Source organism: Orbicella franksi, chromosome 12 (assembly GCF_964199315.1).
Source record: "Orbicella franksi chromosome 12, jaOrbFran1.1, whole genome shotgun sequence".
Taxonomy (NCBI): Eukaryota; Metazoa; Cnidaria; class Anthozoa; order Scleractinia; family Merulinidae; genus Orbicella; species Orbicella franksi.
In genome coordinates, this window is record NC_138156.1 from 15,900,050 (window position 1) to 15,923,305 (window position 23,256).

At 39.8% G+C, this 23,256-nt stretch overlaps 1 protein-coding gene across 1 annotated transcript; it reads left to right on the top strand.

Moving 5' to 3' along the window:
* Window positions 1-16,543, top strand: LOC145462422 (peroxisomal sarcosine oxidase-like). Its single transcript, XM_081445948.1, has 9 exons — window positions 1-659; window positions 5,563-5,711; window positions 6,219-6,432; window positions 10,745-10,874; window positions 11,729-11,781; window positions 12,233-12,385; window positions 13,912-14,070; window positions 14,874-14,949; window positions 15,800-16,543. Exons 1-9 carry the CDS (start codon window positions 546-548, stop codon window positions 15,934-15,936), a joined length of 1,185 nt encoding a protein of 394 aa, XP_081302074.1. The 5' UTR covers window positions 1-545; the 3' UTR covers window positions 15,937-16,543.
* Window positions 16,544-23,256: the final 6,713 nt, after the last annotated feature.

The following is a 23,256-nucleotide window of genomic DNA, read 5'->3' on the forward strand; positions in this document are numbered from 1 at the left end:
CTGAAATTCTTTTCACCCCTGGAAGAGGTACCAATTCTAAACAGTTGTAAAACAACACATTATCTCGTGTCATATTTTTTGGGCTCAATACCCTAAAAGGTACCACAAAAGCTTCCACTGTGGACCTTTTGAGGCTCCTAAGAGGTACCAAAACCTTTTTAAGCCCTAACATGTACGGCGAGCACCCCCGTCCTATTTATATGGGATTTTCCCCAGGCTGTTAGCCTGTTTACGCCGGTTAACTCTTAATGTGGTAGAAAGTAGTCTGCAGTCTGCATTTTACCCTCAGTCTGCATTTTATCCCCGGTCCGCAGTCTGGAGTCCGCAGTCTGGAGTCCGCAGTCTTCGTTTTACACTGACCGTAAATTTTGTAATGTATCTGTATCGAAATCGTCTTTGATTATTATAGCCAATTGATATTAAAATTGAGTGGTTTGTATTTTGATCACCCGCTATCCACCACCTGTCACTGCCGCTTGTGAATGTGAAGCATTGAGGACATTTCACGGGATCATACCTGGAGTACTGACTACAAGTGAGTTAACATGGCAAGTGCTGGAGATGTATTCGATGTATGTGTTATAGGTGCTGGTGTGGAGGGAAGCTCAACAGCCCGATACCTCGCCTCAAGAGGGAAGAAAGCTCTTCTCTTGGAGCAGGTACGCGTTATGATATTGGTAGTTTATTTTACCACAGTGCATAATAACTGGTTTTATAAATTATAGGCTTAGTTCTCCAGTCCGGTTTTAGATTATGATCCGGCAAGGTTAAGATTATTTTGCAGAGCTCTGAAGAGATTGCCCAACAGCGAACGTCAGGTTCACTGTTTCCTTGCACTTAGCTTTACTTGTTTTAAAAAGAATTGCATCATATTGTCTTTGGCCCTTCCAACAAATAAAAGCTATCCGTAAGCAAACCTAAGTGAAAATCACGAAGCCATCTCCTTGGTCACGCAACGCGCAACATTGGCCTACTTTTGTTAGTGCGCACATGTTCTGCGCATCACGCAAGGCATGGTTTAAACACCATGTGTGTGCTGGGGTTTACATTGATGCAATCAAGTACGCTACCAAGTACATGACTAAAATGAAAGCAAAATTTTCCTACTGTGATCAAATCAAGTTAAATGAACCTATACTTTACCAGATTAGTGGCATATCACTAAAACCTTGGTCAAACGGTGCATGATGATAGTTGAATCCCTGAATTTTCACCAACTATCATCAACTGTCATTGACTATCATGCACTGTTTGACCAAGGCTTAACCACTAATTGTTAACTCCTTCCAGCTGAAAAACTAGCTGTTATCTGTCGAAAATTGTACTGAAATCCAACTGTAAACATGTACCTGCAGATGGCATAGTTTGCGCACAAAACAAAAGTGAGATATGCAAATTTTTTACTTACTGGGGAGGTGACAGGGAAAAAATGTGACGGGCACCATAAAAGTTTTCAAAAAAAATGAATAACTCAAAAAAACACGTGGCTACGCCTACATTTTATGTTGTAAAATGGAAGTGGCAAGCCTATTCAATATGTGATTAGTTTCTGGCTGTGAGCAAAAGGTATTATCCCCTGCAAAATTTTGAAAGAGATCTCAGTGAGAATCTCGGTGAGTTTTTGGCCGGCGAGATTGCCAAGATCTCGGCGAGATCTTGCCGGCCAAAAACTCATCGAGATTCTTGCCAAGGTGTCAGCGAGATCTTGAAATCTCGGCGGCCAAAAACTCGCCGAGATTCTTGGCGAGATTTCAAGTAAGATCTCGTCAAGATTCTAGCCGAGATTCTCATCAAGATATCAAAATCTTGGAGGCCAAAAAAACTCCCCAAGAAACTGGAAGTTGCCAAGATATCAAAATGTCAAAATGCAGCTATCATAAATTCTTTGAGAGAAATAGTCTCTAGCATACAAAATAAACACACTGAAATTTGATTCCGCTATGTCAAAAACAACCAGATTTACCGACAGATGAGACCATCACATACAGTTCAGAAAAGCTTAACAGTATCAGACACTTTCACCTTCACTTCACTTAGCTACATGTAATGAGAGGAAAATTGTCATTTTTTAATTTACTGAAACTAGAAATACAGGAGAGCTAACCTTTATTCTCAGGTTGTCATGTACTTTACATTGAGCAAACAAGAATACCGTAAATCCTTGAATTAGTCCCCCCCCCTCCTCAATTATGGACCCCCTTCAAAAAAGCCCTCCTGCTATCAGCCAAAATTGAAAATAAGTGCCCCCCCTTGAATAAGCACCCCCCCTTCCCTCCCCCCATTTCGTGGAAGAGTAATGAGACAACAAAGGATGTAGAGTTTTCGTTGTGTAGTATTAGATTTGTGCATTGTTTCAGTTTGTGAACACCTTAAGTTTGGAAACAAAAATTTCAAGTACTAACGGTGCTACGATTTAAACTTTAGGATCAGCTTTTTATTTTGATAAACAGCTAATGTTGCTGTTTAAATGGATATGATATACATGTATTAAAAAATGATCATGTCAGGCCACGATTTGGGAAAAATTTAACAAGCATTCCCCCCCCCCCGCCCAATTAAGCGACCCCCTGTCTTCTCCTAAATTTGGAATTTGGAATAAGTGCCCTAGGTGCTAATTCAAGGATTTATGGTTAGTAATTAACCTGATGTCTAAATAAACCTGTGAACTGCAAAGAATTGAAGGCAATTCGTTTGGCTTGGCTACAAGGTCACCTCAAAGCGAATGTCATGAAAAGGTTTATCTTCATCAACTGCTCAAGTTTTGCACTTTGTATACAGACTTCAGTCCACGAATCCTCTTGTGGCTACTCACATTCACAATGAAATGTCTGAAATTAGTTTACCGTAATTCTTTTTCTTGAACAAAGCAGCTCTTTCCATGGTAACTAAGTAAAAACATCTAACAAACAAATTTCCCACAACAAGAACTCATTGAGTAACTCAAAGGTAAGGCTGCTCCTAATGGCTTAAAGACAAACCATAATTTCTAATGGTCAACCACATTGCAGTTTATTTCAATGCAGAACCTCTAGGAATGATTTTGGGTTATAACTATTCTCGACAATCTCGCCAAGACCTTGTCAAAACTGCAAACATCTCAATGAGACGTTCGCAGTTTTGGTGAGATCTCGGCAAGATTCTTGTTCTTTCTAAATCTCCGTGAGATCTCGCCGAGATGTAGGCAATCTTGGTAATATGCTTGTGTCTTTCAAAATCTTGGCAAGATCTCGCCGAGATCTTACCAAGATTTAGAAAGACTCGAACATCATGGCAAGATCTTGGCAATCTCAGCGAGATGTAGAAAATCTTGCCACGAGATCTCGTCAATCTCAGCAAGATCTTGCTAATCTCGATGAGATCTCAGTAAAAATTTTGCGTGGGTTAGACTGTATTTTAGCTGAAACAGAGGAATGCTGTCAGAGATGCTAAAAGCACTGTTGCAACGATTTTGTTACTAAAAACATATCAAAAATGGTTTTATATTACCATTTACCATGCAGTATTAAGATCTTTATAAATGTGTTTGCTTTTCTGTATGTAAAGGTGAATTCTAAGGAAATCTGTGAAGAAATACCCTTTTCTTCTTTTTTCAGAAAAATGCTGATGTCAGCATTTTTGTTGAGATTCAAAGCTAAATATCTCGAAAAAATGTGTGGCTAGAGTCTTTCTATTTATTATTTTCCAAGTTGTAGTGATGGAACCATTTCACTCCATAACCCCCTCACTCCTTCACTCCTTCACTTTCTGTTAAACGCTACCTTTTGGTAAATGGTTTTTTGACAGAAAAAGAAAAAACAATGAAGAAGAAACGGAAAAATAATGAGCAGTCACCAGTGGGATTCGAACTCCTAATGTCTCGCATGGTGGGCCAGCGCTTATCACACTGAGCTGCTTGTACATAAGTTACCATAAGGCGAAAGTATTAATGTTTTATTTACGTACCGCAGGCTCAAGTGTTTCACTCAGTCTATACCTCACTTTTGACCAAACAAAATGATCTTGCCATTTTTGACCACAGCACAAGGAAGACATGTACAGATGCATGTAATGTAAAACATGTAGGCAGGCCTAAGTAACAAACAGTTTCTTAACATTGAACTTTTTTGTTTTGCAAATATCACAACACAGCACTGAATGGAAGAAGGCTTTATGGGCTTGTTTGAAAGCTAGACTGCCCTCACATCACAAGTAGTTCGATTCCTTAATGAGCAATGCCTCATAACACCCTTTCATAATTTATTTTCCAAGTTCAGTGGCTCGCAGCCACTTTGTTCTTTGTGGATTCCAATAACCCTGCAAAGATCTACTTTTTCCACATGATCCTAACCTGGTGCAAAAACCTTTGTATTTAGTAGACACCATCCTTAACAAGAGTTATTTATATCTTTATTGACCTATTGAAAATTTTGTGCTTTCTCTGCTTTCTACTTAATGTGAATATATCATGTTTTTGTGTTCTTGAAGTGTCTTATTAGCAAGCAATGGTCAGTAATGAGAAGGCAATAGGCCTTATCACGGTTTTCAGTGCCATCTTTCCACATAGGCAAAGTAGTCAGAAATTACAGTGTTTGTACAGGAATCGGATGACAGATGACTTTTTTTTAAATATTGATTTTGAACAATTTATGAATCACAACTTTACCATACTAGGTAGCAGATTGTATTCACCAAATTTGAAGGATGTAACTGCGCTAGAAGACTCTCAGTTAATTTTTAATTTCCCATACATTTGTCTATATTTTTTTCCCTGTGAACCGCATCTACCCAGCCAAATTTACAGACAAATGAATAGAAAACTAGACAAATTAACTGAGTGTCTTCTAGTCAAGCTACATCCTTCAAACGTGGTGAATACAATCTTCTACCTAGTATTTTAATGTTGCAATTGACAAATTGTGTATTCCCATACAAACACTGTAATTATGGCAGCTCTGCCAACCCATCAAGATGGTGTCGAAAAACGTGATAAGGCCTATCATGTCATTTATGCAAATTATGTCAAATTTTTCAACCTTATCTTTAGCAGCTTGCTAGATCACATAATTTACTTCTTTCAAAACTTTAAGTTGCCAAGTTATTACCCCAGTCATTGATTTCACTGCAATTTTCAGAAAATATTTCTGCTGTTGTTTTAGTTTGGAATGAATTTCTCTTTCTGTTTCATTCAAGCAAGTTTTTAAAAGTAAAATTAAGGGTGCATTCCTTTGGGGTGATCTGGATCAGGATCAGTGATCCACGATCACTCAGATCATGGTGCATCAAAGGTACCAATGAATCCACTCTAGTCACAGATTCATTGTTTCCTTTGATGCGCCAAGATCTGGAGTGATCTTGGATCACTGATCCAGATCTAGATCACCCCAAAGAAATGCACCCTACATATTTTTGTAATGTTGACTCAAGTGTGTCTCACATCACTGGTTGGGGAATTACCAGCCATACTTAAGATGGGTGTGGATTGCACAAACTTCAAATCTTTGTGTCTGCTTTACAGTCTATCTGCTTGGTATAGATTTGACTGTATAAGACTATACATGATTAAAATCCTGTTTTCTTTATTAGTTTCCACTTCCCCACTCACGTGGCAGTTCACATGGTCAAAGCAGAATAGTACGCTATGGCTATTCACAGGCATTTCATACTGCATTGATGCCAGAGGCTTTTCAGATGTGGGATGAAATTGAAAAAAAGGCTGGGAGAGCCCTTATCAGGTTTGTTTGGTTTTTGTTTGAATTTTATTTCACTCTTCCCAATAGACCACAAGTTTCAATACCTCACGGCTTTAATAAACAACTTTAAGTTCTTAACCAGAAAGTGCAGATATGTGTGTTGGTGTTATCCCTAGTCAATAATTATTATTGACAAGAGATAAATTGAAAAAAGTGACTCAAAGAAAACAACCTGCATAAAGTTGAAATCAAAAATTAACTGAGATCAAAAAGAAAAAAATAATAACTTACACCTGTAACATATAGTACTGGCAGGAGAATATGTTTTAACTAATTTTGTTGAATGATCATTATGTATTCTTTTAAAAAACTTAGTCCTCACTCATATGATAAATGGCTCATTATTAACATAATGTTAGGGTGTGATTTCCTATACAAAGAATGACATCATCATTATCATGGAAGTAGTTCCATGAAAACCAAAAAGTTATTAAATATATATATATATATATTTGTAATTTTAATCAACCATTAATGCCATTGTTTCAGGAAGTGTGGTTTATTGACAGTAGATGAACCACCCTTTGCTGATGTATCACAAGTAATTAGCAATGTGCGAGATGTAGGACAGGAATGTGTGCAGCTTACAGCAGAAGAGATCAACAAACGATTTCCAGGATTATCTGTATCATCAGAGGAATGTGGGGCATTAGAGCCTACCAGTGGATTAATTCAGGCAGATCGTGCTGTTAAAGCGCTGCAGGTAAGTGCTTTATGTAGTCTTGCTATGCAAACAGCTGTATTTTATCCTATTTAGGGGGATATATCAGGGGTGGCGTGGAGTCTAATAAAAATTGTTAAAAACTGAATCATTAGATATTGCAACTCGAGTTTTCATTGGCTTAGCCATCATGGTACATGAGCAATTATACCATGTTGTACAAATGTGGCAAGCGTACACGTAATTTTTTGGCTTGGGGCGTTTTTATTTTTTATTGTAGTTTTGTATATTTTGTTGGTGTTTTTGATAAAACAATTATTCCACTTTTGTACGTTGGATATGAGATGATTATAGCCAACTTGGCTACGTGCCTCGTTGGCTACATGTATTTATCATCTCATATCTAACGCATGCTCGTGGAATAATAATTGTCAAATATGAAATGTAACCACCACAAAACGCGCTGACAAAAAATAAATTTATGATTGTCTTTCAACTTAACATGTAGACCCCAAGATGCAGTAAACAAATGCTTTGATTGACTAATGATATACAAAATTCCTGCCTGCATCAAACCAGAGGCTGTGTTTGGGGCAAACCAATCATACTGATGAGAGGCAATGTCATCTGGCTCCATGTCAGGTTTCCTTTGATTGCCTTGCCACCTTAATCTGAGAAAATATTGAACTCTGGATATACAAATTCTGTTTACACTGCACCCACCCTTGCAGTATAAATGTATATGCTTCCCAGACTGTGGTTTGCTCTGTGTGTGAAGCGAAAATCATGTGACGGATTTATTCCCAACTCATTACACAACCTCTTGTATGAGGCTACATGATCATAATGATTATTAAATTGGTTGAATGTTGGATATCTGGGACAGCACTTATGCTCTGAATACTACCTAGCTGGTACAAAATTCACCCGACAGTGAAGTACACGTGAAAGATATAAAAAGGTCTTATACACAATGTATGTGAGAGATACTGCAAGCTGTTGTGGAACAGAATACAGCAAAATTGAGCTGTCGAGGCCAATATCTCATGTTTGGACCAGCCATCTATTGTTTTGATTCTGCCACTGCTGTGTGTCTAAGTTTTTTTGAAATATTTTTCTGAATTTTGTCATAAAATATTAATCAGGAGTCACATACATTTTTGTTTCCCTGTTGAATATTTTCTTCATGCTTGAAGCCCATTGGCAACAATTGATTGGGAAACCCTGCCACACCCAACACATCAAGAGCATTTTTCATTTCTTCGCTCCAGTATTTTCTGTCTGAGCCAAACACGCTCTGCAAAGATCCCATATCTTCTTTGAAAAATATTCCTGCACTTATGTTCTGCTTTTTATCAACATCAACTTGTGCAAAGAACTTGCTTTTGTCCGCATTCACGAACTGTTTTGTAAATTCATCCTGATGTTTTCTTCTGGGCTGCAATTGATCCGATCAGTGGCTTCGAGTCAATATTTATTTTGTCACACAAAGACACACATACATATAGTGAGTGTTGATCAAAAATAAAAACATCAGTTTCAGGAGCTTTTTTTAAAAAAGATACTTTACTGTAGATACTGAATTTTTTCCTAAGTGGCACGCGTCTTTACAAATCCTAGTCAAACAATTGAGATGATAGAAACTTTACACCATACATACTGGGGTAATTTCAGTAAGCAGCAGCAATGCTTATGTAGACCTAAAGCACATAGAAATAAAGAAAGGATATTAATAACAGCAGCACATTACTCAACATGCATCAATTTTTCATTTTCTTTTACATAACCACTAACGTGATCAAATTTAGGACATTAAAGGGTGTGCAAATACTTGAAGCACGTATTTGCATTGGTTCATACTTTCCACCTAAAACATAGTAAGACAATTTCTTTCTTGCTACAGTGTCAGATTCTGTTTGTTTAACTGTTCAGTTCCACTGGATTTGCATAGGTTCATGTTTTACGACTTAAAATGTAGGAAGACAAGTACTTTCTTGCTTTGGCATTATATTCTGCTTGCACAACTGCTGATTTGCGCTTTGTTTTCGAGAAATAACGTATGCAAAAACACTCATTTTTCCAAGCGGCATCTTTTGGAGTGAATCCTTCGAAGGAGGATTTCGACACAACATGAACTTAAATGGTTAATTTTAGCAGTTTTGACAGCACTGTTTTTTTCAATAGATGTTTTCATGTTTGAAAGAAGTAGAGAAATAGACCGGAAAAAAAGTTGAGTGACCTCGTATCGAACTGGTGTCACGACAGATTTGAACAAACTTGAATCTGGTACATTCAGTGCCTAATATTCGCTTGCGCTAACAAAGCAACAGTAAGAGAATAGCGTAATTATATGAATAATAAAACTAGCGGCAAATGCCACGCTCCGGTGACTTCATTGTTTAGCAAAACAAAAGGTTTCTTTTGTTTGTCGTTCAACAAAAGATCTCCAAAAGATACCTTTGGAAAACTGAGTTTTTTGCAGATGTTATTTCTTGAAAACAAAGGGCAAATCAACAAAAACAATTATGCAACGATGCTTTTCATGTCAAAACAAGTCAGTCTGCCAAAAATTTGGTCAATCCTGCAAAAAATAAGAATCAGCGTAAAAAGTTATATACACCTTTTTGGCATGAATTATGAACTATTAGAACTATTAGATGAAGAAATTCATCACCTTGAGGTAGCTTTTGAAGCAAGCAGTGATGATGATGAACAATAGTCTGTCTGTTTTTTGTTTTCCTTTTGATTTTAATGTTTAGTTTACAACAAAATACCCTTCTGCTGAGGGACTCCAATTGCTGCCAAAATCCAGTGACAGAACCGCTATCATATATGTGTGTCAGAATGAGCCAGAATGTTACGCTTCGTTGCAATTGTTTTAAATAAAACACTTAAAATTCCTGCCTTTTGTTTTTCTTTGTGCGAAAACAATTCCAGCACATCAGACGAAAGCCTTGAAGCAGCCATGAATTCAGAGACATAATGTTATGAGTGTTCTGTTACTCCTTATTTTACCCAGGACTTGGGCAGCTTTCAGCGCATTAAATTTATATTTTGAGAAGAATATTAGCAACCTGCTGGAGATTCATCTGTTTCATAAAATCAACAACATCATCTGGTGAAAAGAAAGCTGTTGTTTTATCAGGATTCGGTGCACAAAAATGCCACCAAATAACTGATTCTCTTTTTTCATCTTTGATAATTTTTGGCTTCTTTCAGCTTTGATCAATTGGCCCTTTTTGCCCTCAACCCATATCTCATCCTAACAAAATACAGGAGCCCATGACAGCTCCTGCAAAATACCATAAACCTTTAAATGGAGTTTTCTATGGCGCCCAAACAACACTATTCTCTTTTCAAACCATCTCTATCACGCATATACAATCTGCCATAGCCACAACAAGTACACGTCTGATATTTATTTTTCACTCCCACTCCGCTCCCTAAGCACGGTAATGGGGAGCATGGATCTTTCCTCAGTTTCACCCTATGATCATTACAATAGTCTTTCATACAACTTCTTCTGCAAAGCTGTGTTTTGCCTTTCACAAGCCATTTGCACGTATCATAACCAGTTGGCATTTTGTATACCAACACCAGCGTATGTGTGTAATTAGAACTTGGACTTTGTTTTGAGAATCTGCTCAGACCTTTGTTATTAATAGCAAAAAACCCTTGACCAGCAAGGATGTGGGCCACCCTGAGGCCACTAATTTACTTTAAAGAAAAGGTCTGAGCTGGCTTTCTTGGCCGTCGAGGGTGTGGGCTGCCCCTGAGAGCCTTATTTCGCCTCTCTGTCCCCCTTTGTCAGCAATGGTGTGGGCCGCTCCTGGAGACTTTATTTAATAAAGATACAGGGTTCAACCACCTTGGAGGCTCCGAAAAAAAGTCTGGTTGCCCTCCCTGCTGCTCTGACTTCTGATTTTATGACAGTGTGACATGAGTTTTTTAACCTGATTGCTTAGCTTAGTCAGGCAAGACCAACGCAATAGCGTGAATCACTCGTAACTCTTTTACCACTCTACTTTTGCAAGATACAAAGTTGCCTTAACTCAAATTAATCCTCGGAGCAATGGTTTTATGAATCTGCAAAAGAAAAACTGCCTGGTCTAAAATATTTTAACCATAAGCTAATAACAAACCAAATGATACAAGAATGTTGAAGGTTTGTCTTGAAACAGGTGATAATATTCAGGCCATTGTTTTTTCCTTTTCAAGACAATTTTCTTTAAGGGTGGCTGTATACTATAGAACATGTGTAGCTTTCATATTTAGGTGCATGTTGAAGTACAGTCATTAGCTTTTCTCTGGCTGGGTCATTTTTAATATTTTTCTTCTTGCTTTGTTTTACAAGGATCAATTTGTGGAATTTGGTGGAATTTTGCATGACAGTGAGAAAGTACTAGATATTCAACCTGGTTCTGTTATCAGCATACACACTACCAAGAAATCTTACAAAGCAAAAAGTGTTGTCATAACTGTTGGTAAGACTCTTTTATGTACAAATTAAAGTATGTTCATTTATGTGTCACCTTGATTGCAAGCATTCTCTCTTGTATTTTGAGTGAGTGTTTGCTAGCTCAGTATTATGTGTTCTTCCCTGGCAGATTTTAGAATAATAGAGGGACTGCAAGTAGTCTACAAATCACCATATTCTCAGACAGATGTTTCCACTCTGAGAATGACAATGCATCAATCAACTCCCAAGACACACCTGAGACACATAGTAACATTTTTCAAGGGGGAGGGGGGTACTCCAAGAAAAATAGGGTGGGGTGTGTGGCCTGCTTCCCAAAACCCTTGCACTATTTAAAACCAAAATCTGCAATTTTCTCTACTCTGTTTATGACCTGACCAAAAATTTTATACCATATTTAAGACCTGACCCTTAAATCAATACCCTGTTTCAGACCTGTCTTATAATTAGTTGCCTAGTTCAGAATAATGTTCAAGGCATTATGAAGGGCTTATGTTCATTGATTTATTGATAATGATGAAAAAGTAGCTTCTTCTAAAAAAAAATGCCGAATTCAAGACTAGAGTGCAAAAAACCATACCCTATTTGAGACAAAATGGCCAAAATGCCACAGTCAGTTGATATCCTTGGAATTCTGTGAAAACTGATTTGTGTTTGCTATAAAAACAGTCTTTTCCCTAAGAGCATTTTCCCTCACTTGCTTTATTCTTATGGATTTTCCCTGGTTCTTATTTATTACAACACTATTTTAAAGAATTATGTAGGGTATTCACAGTTTAACTAGTACAAAAAGACATAATAAGTTAGTTTTTTAATTACTTGTCTTCAAATGAGGTGTTAATGAATGTCTTATTTGTGTAGGTCCTTGGGTAAACAGAGTTCTGAAGCCTCTTGGTGTTACAATACCACTTTCTGTAAGTCAGTTTACACAGGGTAATTATTAGTTTTAGCACCCCAACTTGGCAAGGCGACATGTATCTTTCTAGCATAATTATTATATATTCTTAAAAACATCCTATCATGCCCTGAGTTTAAACTTTTTTCCCAGGAAGGGTTTTCAGGGTGACACTGTCTGGTTAGCTTAGTCCAGGACATTTGCCATCAGGGTACATTCTTGATGTATGTTCTCAGATGGCAGATGTGAATTTCAAATGAACTCAGGGGTGGGCAAGGGAGACATTTGGCATCTGTGCACTTATACAATATTGTTGAGCAAAATTTAATATGCTGATGGAATGAAAAGTTATTTTCAGTCTTATATTAGTGTTAGAGGTTCACACTCTAGGTTCTTTTGGAACACTTCTCATCCCATAAAACACTATGGATTATCCTTTGGATTTCAGTTGCTCAATTTCTTATTAACAGATACAAAGGATGAGTGTTTGTTACTGGCCTGTAGTTGAGCCTCAGTTGTACTCTCCTGGCAAATTTCCTTGCTTCATATTTTGTGCTTCTTGTGGAAGAAGAGACATACATGTCTATGGATTTCCAGGTTTTGAATATCCTGGTCTTATTAAGGTAAAATCAACTACACAATACAGGGCCACTTTTGAAGGTGCATATAGTTAGTGGCTCGTTTGGCTTGGCAGTGGATAAAAGAACAAAGAATAATCTATATTTGCATTAAGTCCTAGGTCTATATATTTAGTGGCTCGTTTGGCTCGTTTGGCTCGGTAGTGGATAAAAGAGCAAAGAATAATATATATACACATAAAGTCCTGGGTCTATATAATTTAGTGGCTTGTTGGGCTCGGCAGCGGATGACAAAGGAGCAAACGAGCCAAACGAACCGACTCTTTTGGTGCATGATTAAAAGTGGTCCTGTATTCCGTAGTTTAGCCGTAAAATTAATCTTCACTAATGCTTAGAAGATATCTTATGGTAACTTATACCCCACTGAGACCATATAATCCAATCAAAGAGACCTCTTCCTCTACATCCTGTATGCATCCATGACATGCTTTTTATCCAAAAAAAGAAGAACAAAAGTTAACCCTGGAGAACTGCCTGAATCCCCTACTCAAACATATTTTTTTGGCATATTGCCTTACATTAATGTTTCTTTTCATTGATTTGTCATGTACCGTGTTTCTATCGAGTTTTAGTATTAATCTAGTAACGTTCTATCACGAATGCCATTCCCTGATTGGCTACGCTACTCACTATCTATTCTGTGATAGATAGTGAGTAGCGTAGCAGTGTGCTCTTGTTAACAAAATTGGCGTTTTCGAAGTGTCTGTGAAGAGGATTTAGCTGAAAGTTCTGAACGACTAGCAGATTTATACTAAAACAATTAGATTATTCGCTCTCGATTTCTATGCGTGATAGCTCATAATCTAATCGTTTAATAGAAACATGGTTTTTAACCAATCAGCGTGCGTATTTTCTTAGGACTATTTTCTAATTACCTTGAATATATGGCAAGTTAGTCTTGAGGTAAATCAGAATGTTCTGATTGGTTATTTCTTGGTCGGGATTTCACTATACAGGTCATTTGCAAGGAACCGGTTATAAGCCATGTATTTTTTGTTTTCCAAAGCCAGCAAATTCAATAAACAAGCAAGCCCTTGAGTTCCCTATAATAAACTACTTACTAACCTAGCTTGCTCGAGCCATACTGGGCAATATTAGCCCTTGGTCGTTGTAGAATAGACCTGGCTTTGCTTCGTCAGTACTGCTACGACCTCAGGTAAATATTCCCCAGTATGGCATTCATGCTTGGTTAGTAAGAGGTTAATATTAAGCCAGTGAGGTTTTTATTACAGAATGAGGCGTCTCCCTCATTATGAACACTTACCTTAACATCCAAGTGTTTTCAGATAATTTTATCCGACCTAAACCGTCACCGCGCCACACCTCTATGCACAAAAATGTTTCCTTATTATTAACCCACTGATCCCTTGGAGTGGCTTGAGAACTCGTGCTCTGGTTTTCCATACATACACCAAAAACGTCCACAAAGGTTGCTAGTAAAACTACTGACAAAGATTGGTAATTAAACGACGGAAGGAATGGAGATAAGTGATGAATTTTTTTTCCTGCAGATTTGTCCTCACCATGGTGTCGAGATATCTAATCCTGACTACAGGGATGCTTCAACAAAAGAAAATGATGTTAACATTGAAAGAGTGGCAGAAGTAATTAAATCCTACTTTCCTGGTGTGAAACCACAGCCAAGTATTGTGGAGACTTGTATCTATTCAGTGAGTTATCCGTAGTGTTTTTTTTTTTGTAGTTCTGTGAGCAAATATTGACTGACCTTTTAAACATCACTCTTCAGTTAAGTGTGTCAGCAACTAAGTTGTTCTGCGAAATTTTTGAAGGATGCTAGATATGGTCCAGTTCTTATATTACTGTATTTAACCCACCCCTACCCTCCCAGTGAAGCCCATTGCTTCCCCCTTTTCTGAACAAGTTATTTAGTAATTGGGGATATGACCTCTAGGCTTCTTGTTTTCTCCATGCAGTTAGATGAGTTTTGCGTACTAGGTACGTTTCCATTTCTGTACTCCATCCCCGCGCTATACTGGAAAAACTGTCATCTAGTGAATCTATAAATGAAGTAATAATTTTGTTTAAATATATTAAAAAAACCTCTTCACATGAAGTTTTGGTTTTACATGTGGCACACATACGTATATGTAATAATTTTCCCGCCTGACATATCCTCTCCATCCCCAATCTTTTCCTCAGAGCCGGTTTTTTGGTGAGCATGTACAAAGAGTGTTCATTTCCGATTATCAAGCAATCGGCTTTGACCGAAAACCACCAGAAGTCCTTGATTGGAGGACTTTCAAATTAAACTTGACCAGAGTCCGTTTTGTGCTGACTAAAAGAAAAGCTTGCACTTTAAGGTCAAGAAGGCTCCATCTCCAGATTATATCTCGACATTATGTCCCATGATAAATGGTACCAGCTTAAACTTGGTGGCAGAGGGAGTGTCAATCTCTTAGTCCCCATGCCCCCAACAACTGTCTAAATAATTCTTGCATCTTTGTTGTCACAGGTGACTCCTGATCACTTGTTTGTGTTGGATAGACACCCTGAATTCCAGAATATTGTAATTGGGGCTGGTTTTTCAGGTAAGTGAATGATTATCACATACAGTGGAAACCCGCCTTACGGTCAGCCCGTTAAAACGGCCATCTCGTTACTACGGCCAGATTTTTGTACCCGTTGGTGACCAGACTAACGGGGTTCCACTGTAGTGCACACGGTAATGACATGTAATCATGACCTACGGTTAGTGTCTCACTAAAAGAAAAAATGTGATTGCTAGTTCAGGCTTTATAAGAATTACTTTGTCTCGTTTAAAGTCAAAGGGCGAAGATGTGAAGATATCAACTTTGAATAATCGGGCCCCAGGAACTGAAACCAAATACAGCATATTCTCACTATCTACTTAACCACGAAACTAGGGTGTGCGCATTACGCTGGCATGCGTGATTGTAACACCTCAATGGTCTAAAGTCAATGCCGCTTGTGTTCTTAGAGTTTTCTTCTGCCTATTTAAGCAAACGTTTTCTGCTCTCTCTCGCCAAGTTACACCGTTCAGGGAAAGCAAAAGTTTTTTCCCGCCAACCTCCCCTAAGGCGACGAGCCATTTCGTTCTCTATCGTTCATAGAAAACGAGGGCGAGTAGTCTAGTAGTTTTAGTAGACACTCTAAAGGATTAAAGAACAAAACCTACAATTTTGTGTAATTTTAAGCCCAAAGTTAAGAATAATTTTCAGTTTCAAGAGCAGCGCGCGCGCGATCGTTGTCTCTCATGGAATAGAAAACGACGAGGGAACCAATCAGATAAACCAATCAGATTGGGACATTTTCAATAGAACACAGCTGAGTGGCTATTAATAGTGATCCCTGAACAGACGCACCGCAACATTTATGTTAAATTGAATGTGAAAATGATTGATTGTATTTAATTGTCAGGTCATGGTTTTAAGATGGCGCCTGTTGTTGGTAAGATCCTGTCACAGATGGCGCTTGGTGAGAAGGTGCTGTATGATGTGCTGCCTTTCAGACTCTCCAGGTTTACGAACCATTTAGCAAGGAAATCTTCACTATAGACTGTTGAAGACAAACATTTTTATACGTCTAACAAGTTTTGCTCCCTCTTCAATATTTATGATTCACAGAGAGCTGAGACTCGATTATGAGCTCGAGGTTTCTATCGCGTGACAGCTGACGAGGGCGCAGCCTGAGTCAACTATCACGTATAGAAATCGAGAGCGAATAATCTAATAGTTTTACTATAAATCTACTAGTCGTTCAAAACTTTATCTAAATCCCCCTTCACAGACACTTCGAAAACGCCAAGAAGCGGCGGTCATTTTGTTAACAATTACACCCTTCGCCCTCAAGGGCCACGGGTCAATAGCCCATTTGGCTTCGCCTCGTGGGCTATTGACCCGTAGCCCTTGCGGGCGAAGGGTCTAATTGTTAAATAGACGTTATCACGGTTTTCGACGCCATCTTGAGGGGTATCTTGGCTGGGTAGACGCGGTTCGCTGGAAAGAAAAATTGCAGAGAAATGTATGGAAAATCAGAAAAATTAACTGAGCGTCTTCTAGCCAAGCTATATCCTTCAGACTTGGTGAATACAATCCTCTACCTAGCATTTTAACGTTGCCATTCACAAATTGTTTAAAATTCAATTTTGGAAAAAGTTACTTGCCATCACTGTAATTTCTGACCGCTTTGCCTACCCGTCGAGATGGCGCCGAAAACCGTGATAAGGTCTATTAGCGGGACTGGACATCATTTCAAAATGCGCGTGAAGTAGGGTGTACCCTGATTCGTTCTCTACTTCGTAGAACACGTGGCATTAAAAGAGAAAGCTCGAGCAAATTTGTGGGATTCGAGGACAAATATCTTCACTTCTATATCCTGGAATAAATCTTGTGAGGCATTTGAGCTCCAGAGCGGAGCTTATGCCCTGACACAGCTACTTTCTGATCAGGAAAGACACTGACAACGACATTTTAAGCTGAATCTTACTTGATTCTGGTATATATTTTAAGTAGAACAGTTATGTTTTATCAGAAACTGCTTTCATTCAAAAACGTCTCTTAGTGAGTTTTAATAAGTGGGCCGAATGGCTTCCCTCAGTTCGATTCCACTGTAAAAAGTCGACAAATTTACGATATACCAGTGTCATTTCAGAAACGTGCAATTATTATGGGGCTTGTCATAAAGTTTGGGGTTGAGAGGAAACTGAAGTGTCTCATGACGAAAAAAGAAAACAAAAAACAGCTTTTTTTATGTATAGACCTGGTGTCGTCTCGGTTCTCGGTTGTTTATCCGCTTGAAGTTGCAATAACCTGGCGGCCTGGGCAAAAAAAATAACTCTTAGACTTTGCGAAAACGTACGTAGTGGGTGAGTGATATATGCCCGTGGGGTACTCCCGGAAAAATTTGGTGGGGGTGTGTGGCACGCTTTCCAAAACCCTTACCTTATTTAAGACCAAAATCTGTGATTTTCTCTACCCTATTTGTGACCAGACCAAAAATTCGATACCCTATTTATGACCGTTGCGGCTGACACAGTTGCCCTAAACATATGTTTTGAAGGGCTTTTGTTGATGGTGATGAAAAATAGCTTTTTCTAAAAAACATACCCAATTTAAGACTTGAGTACAAGAACCTTACCCTATATAAGACCAGAATGGCTAAAGCGATACCGTATTTATGACCATACCCTTTGGGGCCGCACATACCTATATAGCCCACTTTATAGGGGAGTATCCCCCCTGGGATATATGTATGTATGTATGTATGTCATACCAGTGAGTTGGGGGCTACTATCGAAAGCCAGTAAAATAGCCATTTATAAAGGTGCACGGTCTCTGCTGAAATCAGTTATATTGCTCATTGCGTTTTTTCCCTAAAAAAGTTAGATGTTGGGTCGAAAGTCCAACACTCTGAACCCTCCATTCCGTCTGAGCTTATAATTAATTGATATAATAATAATAACAACAACAACAATAACAATACTGTGAAAGTGAAGAATGATCATCGCAGTAAGTTTTCCAATTTAAGCAACTGGAAAGATGAAGCCTGAAAAAAAAATCAGGGCTTGAACGGGATTCGAACCCGTGACCTCCGCGATACCGGTGCGATGCTTTACCAACTGAGCTATGAAGCCACACATTGGGAGCGAGGTCAATTAATTGAGTTCATATCTTCCCGTGAGGAGTGAAATGATGTGAAGTATATATGAAATAATTCATGTTTGAACTGCGGTTGTAGATGAAAGCCGGAGATCACGGGTTCCAATCCCGTTGAAGCCCTGATTTTTTTGTCAGGCTTCTTCTTTCCAATTGCTTAAATTGGAATTTACTGCGATGATCATTCTTCACTTTCATCTACAATTGATCTTGAATTTGCGAATTAACAACGGTTAAAATCGCATTATTGTGAAAGTACTGAGTTAGAGGTATTATACAGTGTTTGTTTCTTCTGCTTCAGGTCGACTTGTTTTTCGAAGCAGTCCCACTATCCCGATAACGTGTGTAATAAGAAGCTATTTCTTAAGAGATGATTCCTCAGTATATTGCTTTGCACATTTCTACTGTGCACGATTTTCGCGTCATCAGCGCGCGCACAGGATCGCGTGCACGTACACAACTTAAGAGATTTCCCTCAAGCTGAGCCGGACAGCGAAATAAATGCTCGTTTTCTCTTAAACGAGCATTGTAAACTATATTTGTTATTACATAACAGACCAATTTCGATATATTAAAAGTCAGCCTATATGGGCTATGGGGAATAAACCCCACAAACTGTAGTTATTTCCCAGAGCCTCGTACTGAGGTCTATTGTTTTAGGCTGAATTTTAACATATCGAAATTTGTCTATTTTGGTGTACAAATTATCTGCTTTAAGTCAAAATTTAAGAAACAAAATTGTTCGGAAGGAAAAAAAGAGCACAAAAAAAGTTACTCGAGGCTGTGACTTATGACCTCGAAAACAACGATTCAAGGAACGTTTTGAGTCAATGTCGCTTAGAATTGTGTGATTTTCCACAAATTATATATTACATTGTCCACGTACCCGAGACTTTCTACCTATCAAGATTTCTTTCAAGTACGGTCGAACCTCTTTTAGGCGGCCCCCTTTTAAGCGGTTAACCTTTATTTCGTGGCCAGCGGCCAAAGTCCCGGAAAAATCAGCTATACACTGTAACAAAAACCTCCATTCAACGGCCACCTGTATTAAGCGGCCGCGGCCGTCGCCGTCCTAAGGGTCATTTTGTTTTGTTTTATACCTCTATTAAACGGCCAGGAAGATTTGAGGTTGGACGTTTTAGCCAGATGAAGGTAAAAGAATGACAATGTAAAAACGTAATTGTTTCTTAGGCTCTTGGGAACGTTATGGACCGTGTTATAACCATCATTGTTCTACTTTTTCTCCACTTGCATTTGTTTGTACTTACCTTTGATGAACTGAAAACTGGACCACGCCCAACGTTGTTTTCGGGTGAACCTCTATTATCACATACTAAAGACCCTTATTGCCAAAGAATATGTATACTTTCTGGGTCTCCGGAGGTACGCACGTACACGGTACCACCCAGCGGTGTAAAGAACGTCTTGATGAATAAATGGCACTTAATACAGAAACAGCCTTGAAGGAGATATGTAAAGAGCCTCCCATTATTTAGTGCAAAAGAGGAAAATAACTCGAAGGCACACACGTGAGATCCAAACTCTAAAGAGCTATAAAGGCAAAGAAACTGCATTTATTTAGCAAACACCAGGAGTTGTGTAGCTCTGTCACAAACTTTTAATTTCTTACATATATTACCCAGAAGGCCTTAGTGAATACGCGCGCTTGGTATTTGACCAGGAGCACTGAGGGGATCACTGGAGATAAATATTCGTTCTTTGTATGACTTTTATCTCTCTCCTAAGTAAAAAAGTAATTTATGCAGTAGTGACCGATAACAATCTGTAATCTTAAAATGTGAAATAAATATTCCGTACTCTTGAAGTTGCTGTCGCCAAAAGTGTGTGTGAAGATCGGGCAGTGGAATGTAAGGGCAATGTTTGAGACGGGTAAGTGTGCCCAGGTGACCAAGGAGATGCGGGGTACGGTATTAGCATTCTGGGCGTAAGTGAAATGAGATGGAGCTCCTGTGGGAAGTTGATGACGGCCACTAGAGAAGCTGTGCTATACTCAGGAATGGACGAAGGTGAGAATGATGAGAGAGGGGTTGGCTTAATTCTATCCGGAGATGCTGCAAAAAGTCTGCAGAATGGGAACCAGTGTCTGAGAGGATTATCAGGGCCAGGTTCAACTCTAGGTGGCAGCAGATCACCGTCATACAATGTCTTGCCCCAACAAATGAAGCAACAGAGGAAGCGAAGGATGACTTCTATGAACACCTGCAGGCAGTTGTGGAGCAGGTGCCACGTAGGGATGTGAAGATTGTCATGGGAGACTTAAACGCTAAGGTGGGGACGGACAGCACGGGTACGTAGGGAGGAGGTGATGGGTAGACACGGAGCAAGAGCTGAAATGAATGACAATGGTGAGATGATGAGATGTTGAGATGGGCTGACTTCTGTCAGGTAAATGAGTTGGTGATTGGTGGAACACTGTTCCCTCACAAGGAGTGTCATAAGCGGACATGGATGTCTCCTGATGGTGGTACGGAGAATCAGATCGACCGTATGGCTTTTAGCAAGAGATGGAGGAGTTCGCTGCAGGATGTTCGTGTCAAGCGTGGGGCAGATGCTGGGTCAGACCACCACCTGCCGCTGGCAAAAGTCAGACTAAAGATTGCCAAAGTAAAAAAAGAGGGAAACTTACCGAGTGCGTCTTGAGGTCAGTAAGCGCAGAGATCCAGAGATAAGGGACATGTTCAAGCTGATGCTACAAAACAGATTTGAGGCTCTGCAGCAGTTGATTGAGGAGGAGGAACTCCCTGTGGAGGAAGAATGGAGGCAGATCGAGCAAGGCTACGTGGAGACCTGTGAGAAGATGCTGGGTCGGGCGAAGACAAATAAGAAAGAGTGGATCAGTAAGGAGACCTGGGAGATAATTGAGCTAAGAACGAAGGCGAAAAATACTTTGAACATGGCCAGGACAAGAAAGCAGAGGAGGGATGCGAGTAAAAGGTACCAGGAGCTGAATAGGGAGGTGAAGAGAGGCTGTAGGAGAGACAAGAGGGTGTATGTGGAGTCAGAGGCCGAGAGAGCTGAGGAAACTGGAAAGAGGGGTAATATGAAGACTTTGTATGAGATCACAAGAAGGCTGAGTGAGAGATTTCAGGGTACGTGTAAGCCGGTGAGAAATGAGGCAGGTGTGTTGCTTGGGACTGTGGAAAAAGAGATGCACCGGTGGCGGGAGCACTTTGAAGGAGTGTTTAACCATGGGGAGCCGCCCAACCAGTCAGAGGTAGAGCCAAGTGACGAACTAAACTTCAGGACTGGTCACATTACACGTGCTGAGATCAAGAACTCTATAAAGAACTTAACGAACGGGAAGGCACCAGGATGTGACAATAGACCACCAGAGGCAATTAAGGCTGGGGGCGAAGTGTCAGAAAAGGTTCCTTTGGATTTCTGTAACCAGACGTGGAGTAAGAAGAAAGGTTTGTTGAACAAGCTACAAAAGAAAGACGATCTGAACCACTTTAAGAACTGGCGTGGCGTCATGCTTTTGAACATGGCAATTAAAGTGTTCTGTAGAGTGATCTTGGAGCGTATCAAGACCGCACTGGATGGAAAACTGCGAAGCTGTACGGACCAAATAGCAACGCTAAGGATTACTGTGGAACAAAGCACTGAGTGGCAGTCCTCTTTGTACATCAACTTTATAGATTTCGAGAAGGTTTTCGATAGCATGGGAGAGAGGTGTTGTGGAGGTTGCTGCGCCACTACGGGATGCCGGTCAAGATAGTTAACATCATCAGAGCTACTTATGAGGGTTTTTCTGCGCAGGTGGTACACAATGAACAGAAGACCGAACCATTGAACATGAGGACTGGCGTCTGACAAGGCTGCCTGCTATCTCCCTTGCTTTTTCTGGTTGCCCTTGATTGGGTGACCTTTCAGTGACAGAAGACGTGGTACCCAGTGGTCCTTCACAACATCTTTAGAAGATCTTGATTTTGCAGCTGATCTGGCCCTACTGTCGCACAGAGTGCAGGAGATGAGAAATAAGACACAAGGTGCAAAGGTAGGCCTGAAGATCAATGCTACAAAGACAAAGATGATGCGTATCTGTACCAAACGCAGCAATGGTGTATTCATCGAAGGGGAGCAGGTCGAGGAGGTGGACGAATTCACGTACCTCGGGGGCATTGTTAGTAAAAAGGGAAGTACTGACGACGACATCCAGGCAAGCATTGTGAAGGCAAGGCAGGAATTTGCGATGTTGAGACCAATGTGGCGGTCCTACGGTGCTCACAACTAAGATCAAGTTGAGAGTCTTTGGGTCAAACGCGAAGGCTATGCTTCTGTATGGTTCTGAAACTTGGCGGCTGACCAGGGAATTGAAGCAGAAGCTGCAAGTGGTCATCAACAAGAGCCTGAGGAACATCCTGCGGATTTGGTGGCCTTGACGAATACGCATTGAAGAGCTCTGGAGACAAGCAGAGCAGCGACCGGTAGAGCAGGAGAAAAGACAGAGCCTGGGTTGGATTGGCCACACGCTGAGGAGACCAGACGGATACATAGCCAACAGGGCGATAGAGTGGAACCCACAGGGGAAGTGCAAGAGAGGCAAACCCCAACACACCTGGAGGCGCACAAGAATGGCAGAGTTGGAGGAGAGACAGCTCACGTGCCAGGAAGCGAAGCGCACTGCTTAAAATAGGGTCAGTTGGCGGGCACTAGTGGAAGACCTATGTTCCATCAGGAACGAAGAGGATTGAGTGAGCGAGTGACTCTTTAAATTTAGTGGCCAATAATCTGTATCCCTTCTCTAAAATCCCCTCATAATCTATAATTCTAAAACCCTAACAGGGCCTCTAAGGGTTTGGGCTGGTTAGCGTACGTTGGACTACGATAGTGATAAAGTTTCTACGTGGAAAATAGCTGGTGTGGGATTATTATTATAATTATTATTATTATTATTATTATTATTATTATTATTATTATTATTATTATTATTATTATTATTACATAGAGAATGGGTTTTTCGTAACTATTCTAGAGTAGGGTTACAAAATCAAGCTGATCACACCAGCATAGGGTAAGGTCGGTAAGGGTTTCAGTTCCCCAGCGGCACATGAAGCTTTTCTGACTAGCTTTCCTGCCGACCACTGAAAAGACCTGACAACACGGTCTAAACATAATGTGAAGGCGACATAAATTTAAACCGAAGCGAAACGAATTTCGGTCTTTTATTCCGTGAAAAGAGCTCAGTCGCACTACATT

Excerpts from the sequence above, each read along its gene's own strand:
- LOC145462422 (XM_081445948.1), top strand. The coding sequence starts at position 546 with ATGGCAAGTGCTGGAGATGTATTCGATGTATGTGTTATAGGTGCTGGT. Across the intron at positions 660-5,562 it reads AAGCTCTTCTCTTGGAGCAG|TTTCCACTTCCCCACTCACG; the intron begins GTACGCGTTATG and ends TTTCTTTATTAG. Across the intron at positions 11,782-12,232 it reads GTGTTACAATACCACTTTCT|ATACAAAGGATGAGTGTTTG; the intron begins GTAAGTCAGTTT and ends TCTTATTAACAG.